Source organism: Lolium perenne, chromosome 4 (assembly GCF_019359855.2).
Source record: "Lolium perenne isolate Kyuss_39 chromosome 4, Kyuss_2.0, whole genome shotgun sequence".
Taxonomy (NCBI): Eukaryota; Viridiplantae; Streptophyta; class Magnoliopsida; order Poales; family Poaceae; genus Lolium; species Lolium perenne.
The window spans coordinates 66,460,033-66,473,895 of record NC_067247.2 but is presented as its reverse complement, the minus strand read 5'-3'; the positions used below and the strand labels follow the sequence as shown (position 1 = coordinate 66,473,895).

The window sequence follows — 13,863 nt, the reverse complement described above, 5'->3', positions numbered from 1 at the left end:
TCTCATGCAACATGTACATCCAGAGTTTCATACATGAACCTCAATTGCATGCAACATGTGCATGAAGAGATTCCTATACATTTTGGATCCTCATGCCGGAGATGCCGCAGCAGCCGCCACCGATGCCCTAGTACACCATCGACCTCATGCCGCCAGGCCTCTTGGAGGAAGAGACCTTCAGCTCGGTGCCGCCGCCTTTGCTGCCTCTGCCCTCGTGGGCATCTGCGGCTGCTCCACCACCACCGGCCGCACCGGCATATGCTCCGTCGCATCCGAACTGGTCATGGGTGATCCCTGATGTCGTTGACCTGAACCAACTGCCCAACGACGGCGAGGAGTAGGCTAGGGTTAGGGTTTTAGCTAACCATGTTTTATGTTTAACATTATGTAAATTATTTTATTTAAATGAAAAAAGTGGGAATAGTGAAATGCGTCTTGCCGCTGGAACACCCTCAGACGCAAACGGACGGTTCTGGCCGAAGGCCAATTTCACGTCTGCGGCTGACGCAAACGAACACGTGCGGTCACCTTTTTAGTTCGAAATGCGTTCAGCCGCTGGAGATGCACTAAGACATGTGTTAACATACACTTATTTAAGGATGTATTTAAGGACGGAGTAAGTATAATATAATAAGATATACATTCAATATACTTATATGCTAGTTGTAATGCCATCTTATATCACAATTCACCATCGTCCGTAAATAGAGCTTGGCTGCCCACCTAGATTTAAGTTCTAGACTTGGTATGAGTGTTTGCATTTATCTGGATTTATTTCAGGATTTAACCGGCACAATGATTTCAGTGGTAGGTGACGTGCCCGTCAACAGCGAGGCGCCAGTGGTGACTTCGTCAACCTCAACATATGTCGGCTCAGTATCTCGGAGGTGCTCATAGGGTTTGTGTGCGTGCGTTCATAGAAGTGTTTGTAAGCGTTCTCAAAAATAAAATCACCATCGTCCGTCTCCTTCCGATATTCCCAGCATTGCTCAACAAGAATACAAGATCATGCCATGACATAACCATTTCCGCAATTGACTGCCGTTATTCAAAATCTACACCTACCTAAAGGGGCTAACGTTTCCGTGGTTTGGTCCATCGGGTTCCATCGTCCGTCCTCTTGGTTTCGTCCGTCCATTGCACACGTTGACAGGTACAGTATCGTATCCGGATTGAATCAACCAAGCTTTCCCACCTTGGCACGTACAGAATCCTATCAGAACAAAAACTACCTAAGCTAGCTGAGGGCTTAACTGTATATATATGTGGCCGGCCGTCCCGTCCTGTCCCTAATCGCTAATCAGGTCGTCGCATCGCAGATATACAAAGATCGATCTCCAACCCGAGACAACTATCGGCGAGATCGATAGAGCTTGCCGGCCTCAAAGTCAGTCCCCCGAGACTACGTCTGGCTGAGCTTGCCGGCGTCAAAAGTGGCAGAAAGTAGCAGAGGACGACAAGATGGCAGCGGCACGATTCCAGGCCGGCAGACTGTATAATCTGATTAGGTAAAGCATGAGACGGCGGAGGAGTACGGGACAACGCGCAGTCCGGCGAGAACATGTATGACAGTATGAGGATACACTACAAAGAGGATTACGTCCAGTTTTCTACTTTTCTCAGATCGACACCGCTTGCACTTGCTCGCAAATCGAATGATATTTCAGCACTAAGCTGTGCGCACGTCGTATACGTGATGTTGAACACACTTCCGGCCAGGGCAGAAAGGAGCAGTTTATTGAGCATGATACTCGAGTTTCACTGTGGGCGAGAGCGCGTCTAGGACCTGGCGCCCGAGGACACAGCGTGACCGCCTGACCGGGTTGCCGTTGCCGCCACGGCCGAGCTCGGCTGCTTCGGGGGAGTCATATCAGCGGAGCTTCCAATAGGCCTTGATGCCGCCCTTGTCATCGCGGGACCGCGCTTCGCTGCACCTGATTTTTTTGGGGTCTATTCTCTTCACTTGCGGAAGAACTGGCGCAGGACACCAATCAGAATCGAGATGACTGGTTGGAGAAAGAATACGAGCATGGGCCACACTGGGCTCTATCGCAGGGCCACGATGGATCTGCTTCGTCGGGAGTATGTGGCTTGCAACGAACGGGTGTGTTGAGAGTTTTCTTTATTTTGACTCCCTGGCCATGTATAAACCAGAGTGGATGAGCGATGATGCTCCTTTCTTTTTTCTATTTTGTCTAAGAAACTAGCAACGTTGGGCATATCTTGGTTCTTGGACTTCGGGCTTAGCAACAAAACAAAATATTACATAGTAGCCAGGGCCAGGCTATAGACCATGGTCCATGGCCGATTCAAAAACTTTCCTCCGGGATCTGCAAGGTGATACGGATGAAGGAAAAGAACCGAGAGCTAGCTAAACAATTTATGGAGAAAACTGGATTGGCATCTGCGAAAATCATGGAAAAGGTAAGCTAGGTGTCTTTAAGTTTCTCTCCATGTTGTTATGGTCTGAATTAATTTTTTAATATTTTCAAAATTAATAATGGCAAACTATAGGTACCTTATTAAGTAAATATGAATAAATTTCTCTAAATACATATTTGTGATAAGTGTTCAATATAGGTTCATCTATAGATGTATATATGTGCAAATTCTTTGTTCAGCAACCCCACTCTACTATATGATGATGATTAATCAATATCAGAATTTTTCTCCTCATACTTGAGGTTAGAAAAATGCAAAGGAAGATACCTCAGAAAAAGAAAAAGCTCAGAGGTTGTGGTCACCTATATATTTTGATTATGCCACTTCTTTCTTTTTACAAGTTTCTATATAACTTTATTGTGGCACTTAGATTTAAGTTGTGTTATTTGAAGAATGATAACTTTGTGTTCTTGTCTGTGGATTTCTCCCTCCCGTCGCAACGCGCGGGCATGTTTCCTATCATACAAAAGGCGAGGGTTTTGTTGTAGAGTACTACTACTTTTTATTTTTAGAAATGTCATCTCTGTATAATATGTATCCCCACCACTCTGGATTCTCTTCGCTTGTTAAAAGAACTGGAAATTCTCAGCTTACCTAGATCTAGACCGGCAGATCTCCAAAACAGAATCCTGATTCGCATTCCCGCGCTTTGTAATGTCTCGTTTTTCACGCTCCGTCAATCGGAGGTCGCCGGCGCCAAATCGAACCTTGCTTGGAACCATCGTCGATCTTCGCGTGCCTCCAAGTCCTCCCGCGGGCTATTACCATTAATCTCACAGTGAACCTGATAAGTTTATATGGAAGCTTACAGATTCCGGAATGTTCACTGTTAAGTCTATGTATCTTGATTATATGAATGGTCATACTAGATTCTTACGCAAATATTTATGGAAACTCAAGATCCCTTTAAAAATAAAAATCTTCATGTGGTTTCTTAATAATAAGGTCTTACTTACTAAGGACAATTTGGCAAAACGTAGGTGGACAGGATCTCAAAAGTGTTGTTTCTGTAGTACTAATGAAACGGTCCATCATTTGTTTCTTACATGCCCCTTTGCTACTATTATTTGGCGGATGATTTACTTTGCTTATAATATTCCGCCACCAACTAGTATTAATAATATGTTTGGGAACTGGTTGTATGGAGTTCCGAAGAAAGATAAGCAGAAAATTAGGATTGGTATATCTGCTATATGTTGGGCAATATGGAATACTAGAAATGATATGATTTTTAATAATCAAAAGGGTACTAACTTTTTGCAGGTCATTCTTCGAGCTGTGCATTGGATACAGTTATGGGCTTTCCTGCTACCGGAGGAGCAGCGCAAGGATATGGATACTGGTTGCAACAGACTGCTGGTGCTTACTCAGGACTTCTATTACCGGGCTACTGGGTGGCGACACATTAATATGATAGAGTATGGCTAGCCTATTTAGATGTTTGCTGTTCCGTTGGTTGGTTTATGTGGCAACCATGACGGACCCATGATTGTTTTTCTTTCTTTCGTACTTGTTACTTGATACTTGATACTTTATATGTTTAATAAAAGGCCGTGTGCATCAATTGATGCAGAGGCTGGGGCTATTGCTCCTTTATCGAAAAAAAAAAGTCCTCCCGCGGGCGCTAGTCTAATCACCGATGCCGATCTCCGCTCCTACGCCCACTTGCACCTGACGATTTGGCGCCAGCGACGATCTCCGCGTGCCTCCAAGTCCTCCTACTCACGGATGCCGATCTCCGCTCCTACGCCCACTTCCACCGGAGCCCCCCGTCACCGGATAACCTCGCATTTTCATGGTGGCGCACCACTTCACCCTCGGCGAGGTCGTCATCGAGGTGTGCAAGAAGTTTTGATGAATGTCCTCCCAACCGCCATGCTCTGGGAAGTTTACTCTGTCCAATCGTCCATGCATACTCTTGTAAGGTTAATGTTTCTGACCTTGATTGCACCAAAGGTGTCATATGTTACTTTTGCTTCACGATCTAGTGGTGCATGTTGTTTCTCTGTCCCAGCAAGTGTTCACATTTGTCCTTTACTATAATACTGTATATAGCCTATATCTATTTGTTCAGCAGAATCATCAACACGTGGCAATTCTTTTGTAGGTACCAGTAACAATTGTAGGCCAGCACTGAAGTTTAATCCCCAACAAGCAGCAGTAAAGAGAGACACCACAAGCATGTGATGTTTTTTCCTACTTCTCTGAATATTGCTCATTTGGATGTGAATGCGGTGCAGACTGTGTTTTTTCTCTATCTCTGAATGGACACATATACAAACACCGCAAGTATACTTCAAGAGTCTGTTTAGGCTTCAGAAAATACGCACAAAGAAAATACCAAATTCCTGTCCTGATGGTTGGCTCTACTTCTGAATGTTGAAGTGCAGTCACTAAGGTTCCGATTCTGAATACTGAACTGCCCCATACGAAATTTTACTTCAGTAGTTGGCAGAAGGAGAGTTGCAGTGGCGGAGACAAGCCCCAGGCTGCACGGGCGTTGGCCCGGGGCGTGGGCGGAAAACACAGGCTTGATTGTAGCAAAAATTACACTGTATCACACTGTAGCCCACTGTAGCAAGAAGATGGCCTGGGGCGTCATCAGATCCTGGCTCCGCAACTGGAGAGTTGGCATAGCATGTGCTGTAACTGCTAGGGCTGCACACATGTACTGCTCTTCTCTGTAGATTTAGAATTTCTTCAGAGTACATATCGATAACCTGATAAATATATGCCGAGTTCATCGATTAAACACATGATTTATTTTTCCAGCTGTTTCTTCATCAGCTCTGGCATGCTCCACATCAACTGTGAGCTCACATGGGAGTGGAGTAGACGGGGATGTTTCGTGCAGAAGAAAACAACCAGCGCGCGCAAACCAAGACCTTACTGGAGAGCTGCAAATGAGGCACAAGAGGATGACAGATGGGTCCACTAGAAGAGATGGGGAAGAAGATGTCACGGGCGTGTCAGAGGAGAGAGAGAGAGATGGGGGAGGAGAGAGAGGAGAGAGAAGAGATGAGGTGGAAGATGAGAAACGGCCGAGTTGGTGAAGATGCTCTCACTGGGAAATGCTCTCGCAACTCGCAAGGCTAGCTTGAGAAGGGAAGAAGCTCTTTGGCTCTTTGCACTTTTGCAGAGCTGTTAGGCTATAAAACCATTTTCTTGTCGCGCGAAGGTGCGAAGGTCCTGATTTCTCGCATTTGCGCCCGCGAGCAGCCGGACTGCTGCGCCCTCTCTCATTTGCAGTGGAGCGTATTTGGGAAGGTATGCATATCAGCATACGCAGTACTATCTAAGCTTCCGCTAATGCAGTGGAGTGTTATGTTTATGCGGCATTTTCTGTTCTCACCTATTTGTTCTGCGATTCCTGATTTGTGGTTCAAGTTGCTTGCTGTTTTGCTTATAATCATGCTGCTATCCAGTAACACTGAAACTGGGGAAACCCTACCTGGTTTTAGGGGTGTCTTTTTCTTAAACCGTGCAAAATCAGCTACTAATATCGTGCACAAGAGAACAGTCTCCAGAATGCACACAGTCTGCCTTGCTTTTTTTTAACTGCCGGCTTGCAGGGGTTGTTCCAGCCCGTTCTTGAGCAACACTCAAGCTGGTTTTAAGTAATATGTACCCTTGTATCTAGTTTATTATTATTTCTGTATGAGATGATATCTTCAGGAATCTTTGACTAGTCTAATGAATGGTTTCTTCATACCAGATCATCGCATATTAACACATGGTTCATTTCCCACTGTTGATATAAACTTACTTGAGTGTTTACTCATCACATGCATGGTTGGCGTCCCTCACTTAGTTCTATATAGCAGGCTGTGGTGACTGAATACTGGCAAGATGGGGAGTTTGCACAAGATGACCTGTGTTCTCGTCACGTTCTGCTTGCTGGTGCTGGGGAGAGCAGAGTATCTCAAGTACAAGGATCCAAAGCAATCTCTCGCTGTTCGCATCAAGGATCTGCTTGGTCGGATGACTCTCGCAGAAAAGATAGGACAGATGACACAAATTGAGAGGGAAGTTGCCACGAAAGAGGCTATGTCTAAATACTTCATAGGTGCTTCATATTTTACTTATGCTACAACAACTGCAGATGGTGAAGGGCTAGTTGCAGAGTTTGTATGTGTAACCAATTGGTATGATGCAGGTAGCGTGCTGAGTGGCGGAGGCAGCGTGCCTGCTCCTCAAGCGTCTGCTGAGTCTTGGGCTTCAATGCTGGCTGAAATGCAAAAGGGTGCTATTTCTACCCGCCTAGGTATTCCGATGATCTACGGTATTGATGCTGTCCATGGTCACAATAATGTCTACAGAGCTACTATCTTCCCCCACAATATTGGGCTTGGAGCTACCAGGTAGAAACTGTTTTTACTTGTGATATGATAGTCAAATGTCATCTCATCCTAGTATTACATTAGATCGAGTCAGTTTTTAAGAGGAAAGAACACTAACTTTGATGCATACAGTGATGCTGCGATGCATATGTTGGTCTATATTTATGCGTATTGTGGTCTTCCAGGGATCCTATGCTGGTGAAGCGTATAGGAGAAGCAACTGCTCTTGAAGTTAGAGCAACTGGAATTTCTTACGTTTTCGCTCCGTGTATTGCGGTAATGGATAACACTGAATTGCTTGTTGGATGCTTTAGTCTGGACTTTGTGCAAACATGTCTTCTTATTATCCCTTTGAACTCATTTATGTAGTTTACTTGATATTTCTCAGGTTTGTAGAGACCCAAGATGGGGACGCTGCTACGAAAGCTATAGTGAAGACCCAAAGGTTGTCCAGGCAATGACCACACTTATCTCTGGATTGCAAGGCGATGCTCCGTCAGGTTACACTGGAAGACCATATGTTGGTGGAAGGTAATGCTCCTACCGGATCAAACAGTTATCATAACTGAATTTTCGTGTGTCTTGTACACCCTAATAATGTGTAAAAGTGCAAGTAGTGTTTCATTACAAGATGAACTAACTTTGATGCCACCCTCCTGTCGTGAAGTAAGAAGGTTGCTGCATGCGCAAAGCACTATGTCGGTGATGGTGGGACATATATGGGAATCAATGGAAACAATACAATCATCGATACCCATGGGCTAATGAGCATTCATATGCCTGCTTATTATAATTCTATCATCAGAGGTGTCTCCACCATTATGGTCTCCTACTCTAGTTGGAACGGAGAGAAAATGCACGCTAACCATTTCCTAATCACTGATTTTCTCAAGAACAAACTCAAATTTCGGGTCAGTTTCTCATTGCACAGAAAGATGATGGTCTCTTGATTTGCTTTCATCAGAAATATTAAGAGATTCTAATGTCATTATTTGCTTTGGATTTCGAACAAACAGGGTTTTGTGATTACAGACTATCAAGCCATTGATCAGCTCACTTCTCCTACGCACCTGAACTATTCTTATTCAGTTCAGGCTGGAATTGGTGCCGGTATTGACATGGTATGATCCGTGAACTATATGTTAAAAATTCGGCAAAGCATAGTCCCCTCAGTTTCTCTATTGGAGACAATTGTGGAGTTAGTATCTAGCACGTAAACCATGATGAAGGGTGGCCCTTCTTCTACTGGTTATGATACATCCTTGACGATTGTTATCTCTTTATACAACTGATGCAAATGCAATGATGCCTTCACTTTCTGGTCATAATATGAAACACACTATATGCAGGTCATGGTTCCTTTTAACTACACAGAATTCATTGATGAACTGACGTCCCAAGTTAAGAAAAACATTATCCCAATGAGCAGAATCGATGATGCTGTCTACAGGATTCTACGGGTCAAGTTCACTACGGGTCTATTTGAGAACCCTTTCGCCGATCCAAGTCTCTCTAGTGAACTCGGCAAGCAAGTCAGTTCTGAACAACTCAATTCTTCTCTCTTAGTCACACTTTGTGCGTAGAGCCGTAGACTCTAGTATATTCACCGATGTATTCCCTTCTGCTGGTAGGAACACCGAGAACTTGCTCGGGAAGCTGTCAGGAAATCCTTGGTGTTGCTGAAAAATGGAAAATCTTCCGACACTCCATTGCTGCCTCTCCCGAAGAAAGCCAATAAGATCCTAGTTGCCGGAAGCCACGCTGACAACTTGGGCAACCAATGTGGAGGATGGACGATCACTTGGCAAGGAGAATCTGGCAATAACAACACTGCAGGTAAATGATCTGTCTTTTGTCTTTTTTTGCGGGTACTACTAGCTCGCAGCAACTTCATCAATTGTTAGAGCAAAATTTCATTGAATGAAATTCTAGGCACGACGATCCTCTCGGCGATCAAGTCCACAGTCGACCCCAGCACCCAGGTGGTCTACGCGGAGAACCCGGATAGCAGCTCCGTGGAGGCTGGCAACTACGACTACGCCATCGTGGTGGTCGGTGAGCCGCCCTATGCTGAATCAGCGGGCGACAACCTGAACCTGACGATCCCGGCACCAGGCCCGGCAGTGATCCAGACCGCGTGCCAGAGCATCAACTGCGTGGTGGTCCTCATCTCAGGCAGGCCTCTGGTGGTGGAGCCATACATCGGCGCCATTGACGCGTTTGTGGCTGCGTGGCTGCCCGGCTCAGAGGGACAGGGCGTTGCAGACGTACTGTTTGGTGACTACGGGTTCACGGGGAAGCTGCCACGGACGTGGTTCAGGTCGGTGGACCAGCTGCCGATGAACGTCGGTGACGAGCACTACAACCCGCTCTTTCCCTTCGGATTCGGGCTCACCACGGAGGCGAAGAAATTAGTCGGATGAGACGGGATGAACACTGTAAGAAATCAGATACTACGCATGCCTTTGTGTTGGATTTGTTGGCAATAAAGTGCCATGCATACCGTGAGTTCTGAAGTAAAAAAAAACAATTACACTTGAAACTTCTCAACATCCTTCTTTTCATTTAAAAAATTAAGGGTTGCGTGCGTGCATTAGCTAATGTTTGTGACCTCCTGGCTGATTTGGATCGTACAAATTCAGAGGAGATCCTTTGCTTTCGTTGGTTGCAACATTAGATAGAGTAACCTTAATCTTTTGGCTGAATCTCTTAATAAGATGGGTTTGAAGGCTCAATCCAATGATATGTCGGTTGGGCTTGTCTCTGATCTGATTCCTCAAGGCACTGCTATTTTACAATATGAGGATGATAGTGTATTACTCATGATCCTGAGAAAGCTATTAACCGGAAATTGCTTTTGTATTGTTTTGAACTGATGTCTGACTTAAGAATTAATTTCATGAAAAGTGATTGTATTGTTGGAGGGGATAATGAGATTGCTGGTTTCTGTTCTGATATGTTTGGATGCAAGTGCGAAATCTTCCTATGGAATATTTAGGTATTTCTATTTCTTCAGCGGTTTTGAAAACCTCTAACTAAAATTTCATTGATGCTAAGTAGGTTAAGAAGCTTGATGCTTGGATAGTAAATTCAGTCTCTTCTGGTGGTAAGAAAGTTATGTGTGTCTACGGTGTTGTATTATCCTATGTCCATGTTTCTCCTCAAAACATCATTCATTGAGAAGTCCGATGCACACAGGAAGAGATTTTTTCTGGCAAAACACGAAGGATAAGAATAATTAGTACATGGAAAAATGGCCCAAAGTGTGTAAGTCTAAGAAGAAAGAGTGCATTTTAATCAAAGATTTGCAGAGACAGAACATTAGTATACTAGTACTAGTAAAGTGGTGGTGTTAATGGAAACACAACATGAATTTTGGCAAAGAATTGTCAGAGCAAGATATCTTAGAAGCAAAACTATTGCTTCGTTTATTTGCTTCGACGGGAAGAAGTTGCATCTTAATAAAGGTGACATTGTAAGATTAAGGTATAGCTCAAGAGGCATATTCGTGAACGCCGAGGGGGTAACATCAATTTTAGGATAAATTGCGAAACCAAGACTTGAACTCGAGACTCTGGGATTTGATACCATGTCTAACTTCATGCACTAGCCAACGTAATAAATAAAAATCCAAACTAATGAAAAGTGCTAGTGCAATCCACTTATACACTTCAACAAGTTTATAAGAAATGGGAAAAAATGAGATTTCAAAAAAGCAATGGTAAAGTACCCTTAAAAAGTTTGATAATGCTCATTCGGATGATTCTCCTGATAATGTTTTCTGGGGTTTGACTAGTAACAAGCTTTTCTCTACCAAATCTGTCTATGAGTTCTTGGGGACTAACCTATTGGGTTCCACAATAAGTTGGTTTGGAAAGCTATGTTGCCCTTGAAAATTCAGATATTCATGTGGCAAACTTTTAGGAATGCTATCCCTACTACGGATAACCTGAGGCGTCGGAAGTGGCCTAGTAATCATGTATGTTCCTTTTGCGAAGAGAGCGAATATGTGAACTCTTGATATGTATAAGTGGGTTGCCTAGCCCTTTCCATCCATTCAAATTTTTGGTTACGTTGGCTAGTGCATGAAGCTTGACATGGTATCAGAGCAGGGTCTCGAGTTCGAGTCCTGGCTTTCGCATTATTTTGCCCACCCCTATGTCCGTCGTGTATACGATCATTCATACGTGTGCTATTTTTCTTTCCACGTGATGATCTTTTCTTCTGTTCTCCTGGTCACACGTGCGGAAGGGTGTTGATATGTATAAGTGGATGGTCTAGCCATTTCCATTAGTTCGTACTTTTGGTTACGTTAGCTAGTGCATGAAGCTTGACATGAATCACTACTTATTCGGTAGCTCAAGGTGTTTGGGGATACTGGGTAGTATTCTAATCAACAGATGTCCAAGCTCTCTTTGGCAATCAGTTTCTTTATTTTATGCTTTCTTACCTTGGATAAAAGATGCCTATGGTGGGATTTTGCAATTTGTTTGGAAATATGAACATTTCGAAACAAAGTTATATTTGATCTCTGATTATCGTACTATTCAAAATCTTAAAACTTTGCAATAAAAAGATGTGTGCACCACTCTGATGCAGAGGTTGAGGTTTTATCCCTCATTTTAAAAAAAGTTATTTTTCTATCTTTATGCGCTTAGGACCCTACTGAGGTTGTGTTTATTTGTGCTCCTTCCTTTCATACTTCTTTCATACTGGGCACGTTTGCAACCAGGTTAAAACAAGATGGAGATGGTCCAAGGGACCGGGAAATTGATGAGGGCAGCCGCCGATATTTGAGTTGTTCCAGTGGTAGCAGGTTTTTTGCCCCGTAGGGGTGTTTTGAGATTGATCGCTCGCAGCGGGGTTTTCTACCGCCACACCAACTCGTTTCTGCGCTTCTTTCCTCTCCTATTCATCTAATTATTGTAGTGAACAATGTATCTCCGCTATGCTTTTAATGGAGAGGGAGGTTAACCTTGTCGGGGGAAAAGCTTAAATCTTTTTCCTCTTTTTCGTTAGAAAATATCAGGGTACTATGTAGAATGAAATCAAGTAGTAGTACTAGCATGCCTTAATTTACTATGCTATGGCCTCAGTGTCAAATGGATAATTTGCACTAGCCTAGCCCGGCACGTGAATGGCCCAGAATAGAGTCCCGTCCTGCCCACTGCGGAGACCAGTCGCACGGCCCGCTTCCCGGTCAACATTTTTTGGATAAGGACTATAAGAAAAAAAGAGCTAGGTAAAAAACTGAGAAAGCAAATACTACATGAATGACTTCATCATTAACTAAGAGAGGTACCGCAATGAATGCATCACTGTCGCGTCTAAACATAACTTGGTAGAGCTAGCGGTATTCATACACGGTACTCCATTAGACCATTAATACAATGGTAACGGTGACTACTGGCAAGTTATGTTTAGACGCGACATTCCGGCTAGTGTTTTCCAAGGAAATTAATTGAACGGCGAAATTCCGGCTCCTGGCATGGACAAAACGCCGTACGCATATCACAGGCTCGATCGGATGCTTCCAAGCAACCACAAACTCACACGCCGGTTCATCCTCTCAGCAAGGTTTGATCGATCCATGCGTCGGACACGATGAAATCTCGTCCATGAGGCTGAGGACACCACCGATAGTCGGTCACGTCGCACGTGCCGGTGAGGAAAGCTGAACTACGCCGAAGACAAGCTTTCACTTTCTCCCGAGAGGCGGCAAGTTTATCTTGCGACTGCATCCGGCAGCAGGAGTACTTCGTCACGGCTGCGTGCGTGCCATGGCTGCCCTCGTCGATCCTATTTCAGGAAAATGGCTCACGTGGTGTAATAACGACTGATGTTCATGCCGCCCACATGATACAAATGAAACAAAGGAGGTTAAAAAAATCGAAAAGATATAAAACCTGTAGTTTCTAGAGAAAATACCAACCCATGCATACAAAGATTTTGGCGAAAAATCATTCACAGATTTAAGAAATGTATGAGTTTGCTTGCAGTGGCGGGTCTAGAAATTTTTCTTAGTGTGGGGCAACCAAGATAATCTGATGTATGTATGAGCTAGCCTTTTTAGATTTTTATTTTTGATCTTGTATCTTGTCGTCTTCCTTTGTCCTCCACTTTCTTACCTCTTGGGCATACCTCTTGTGTGCTACTTCATCACCATGTCTGTTGGGAACAAGTCTAGTTGTAATGGTTGAATAGGATCCTAATCCAAATACATACATTTGATTCATAAGCTACTGACATGGTAAGAAAAGATGTAAGTATTTTACCGACGAGCGGTGAAGGTTTATCTATAAAGTAAAGGCCAACGATCCAAGTAGAAATACCAATGGCTCAGTGTCATTAACCTTTGGATATACATGACACTTAGAATAGTCAAACATATTATATTTTTCTGAGAAATGCAAAACGATAAATGCCTTGTGCATCGACGATGAAGCTGGCGGAAGCCAAAAAGAGTTATCCCTCTCCTGAATGCGAGGGGTCTTCAATGCAAGCGTCTTCAAGGTCATCATAGCATGCGACTGCAACCTTCACGTAAGTCTCCATTCTTGTGTATCCCAATTCGTATTTTTATGTGTGGCAACCTTTGTTTCCCGCACCCCTCCTACTTGCAGAAACCTCTTAACCGGATCCTAGTGCTAAAATCCGCGAGGGAAACATCCATACGAATTGGGATTATCTATCTCTTTTTCGTAAGAGACCACACTCATATCTCTCCACTTGGACAACGTCTCTCTCTACCATCCTCAAGAAAATCCCCTTTCTTCCACGATGCAACGGCTATTTCCTCTTGCCTATATATACCCTTGATGGGAAGAATCACGACCACCACCTCTCCTAGTCCTCTCCCCTTCACATGCATCTATGTAACTCCTTCGTTGTTCACAGCATGTTGTGGGTATACCTTATCGATTACCTATCACTGCTATACCTAGTTCCGCTCTAGTAGAGGCCCACATGATGGGCCGTGAAGCCCAAGAGAGAAAGCATTGTTTTTGCAAGAATCCTGAAGTTCATAATTAAGCTGGACATATCAATTAAGGAAAGTTCATAAAAGGAAGAACTTAATTTG

The 13,863-nt window shown here is 43.9% G+C and overlaps 1 protein-coding gene across 4 annotated transcripts; it reads left to right on the top strand.

Annotated features, from left to right (window-relative positions):
* The first annotated feature begins 5,220 nt into the window (after window positions 1-5,220).
* On the top strand, window positions 5,221-9,688 carry LOC127292839 (uncharacterized). 4 transcript variants are annotated; one of them, XM_051322344.2, is made up of 10 exons: window positions 5,226-5,709; window positions 6,267-6,508; window positions 6,599-6,803; window positions 6,968-7,058; window positions 7,171-7,313; window positions 7,450-7,693; window positions 7,799-7,903; window positions 8,132-8,314; window positions 8,414-8,618; window positions 8,715-9,688. In XM_051322344.2, the coding sequence occupies exons 2-10, from the start codon at window positions 6,292-6,294 to the stop codon at window positions 9,203-9,205; spliced, it is 1,884 nt and encodes a 627-aa protein (XP_051178304.1). In that variant the 5' UTR covers window positions 5,226-5,709; window positions 6,267-6,291; the 3' UTR covers window positions 9,206-9,688. The 4 variants fall into 4 exon arrangements, with proteins under 4 accessions (XP_071674747.1, XP_071674749.1, XP_071674748.1 ...); XM_071818646.1 differs by having other exon boundaries at window positions 5,221-5,709; window positions 6,267-6,803; XM_071818648.1 differs by having other exon boundaries at window positions 5,221-5,709; window positions 6,254-6,803.
* The last annotated feature ends 4,175 nt before the right edge of the window (window positions 9,689-13,863 follow it).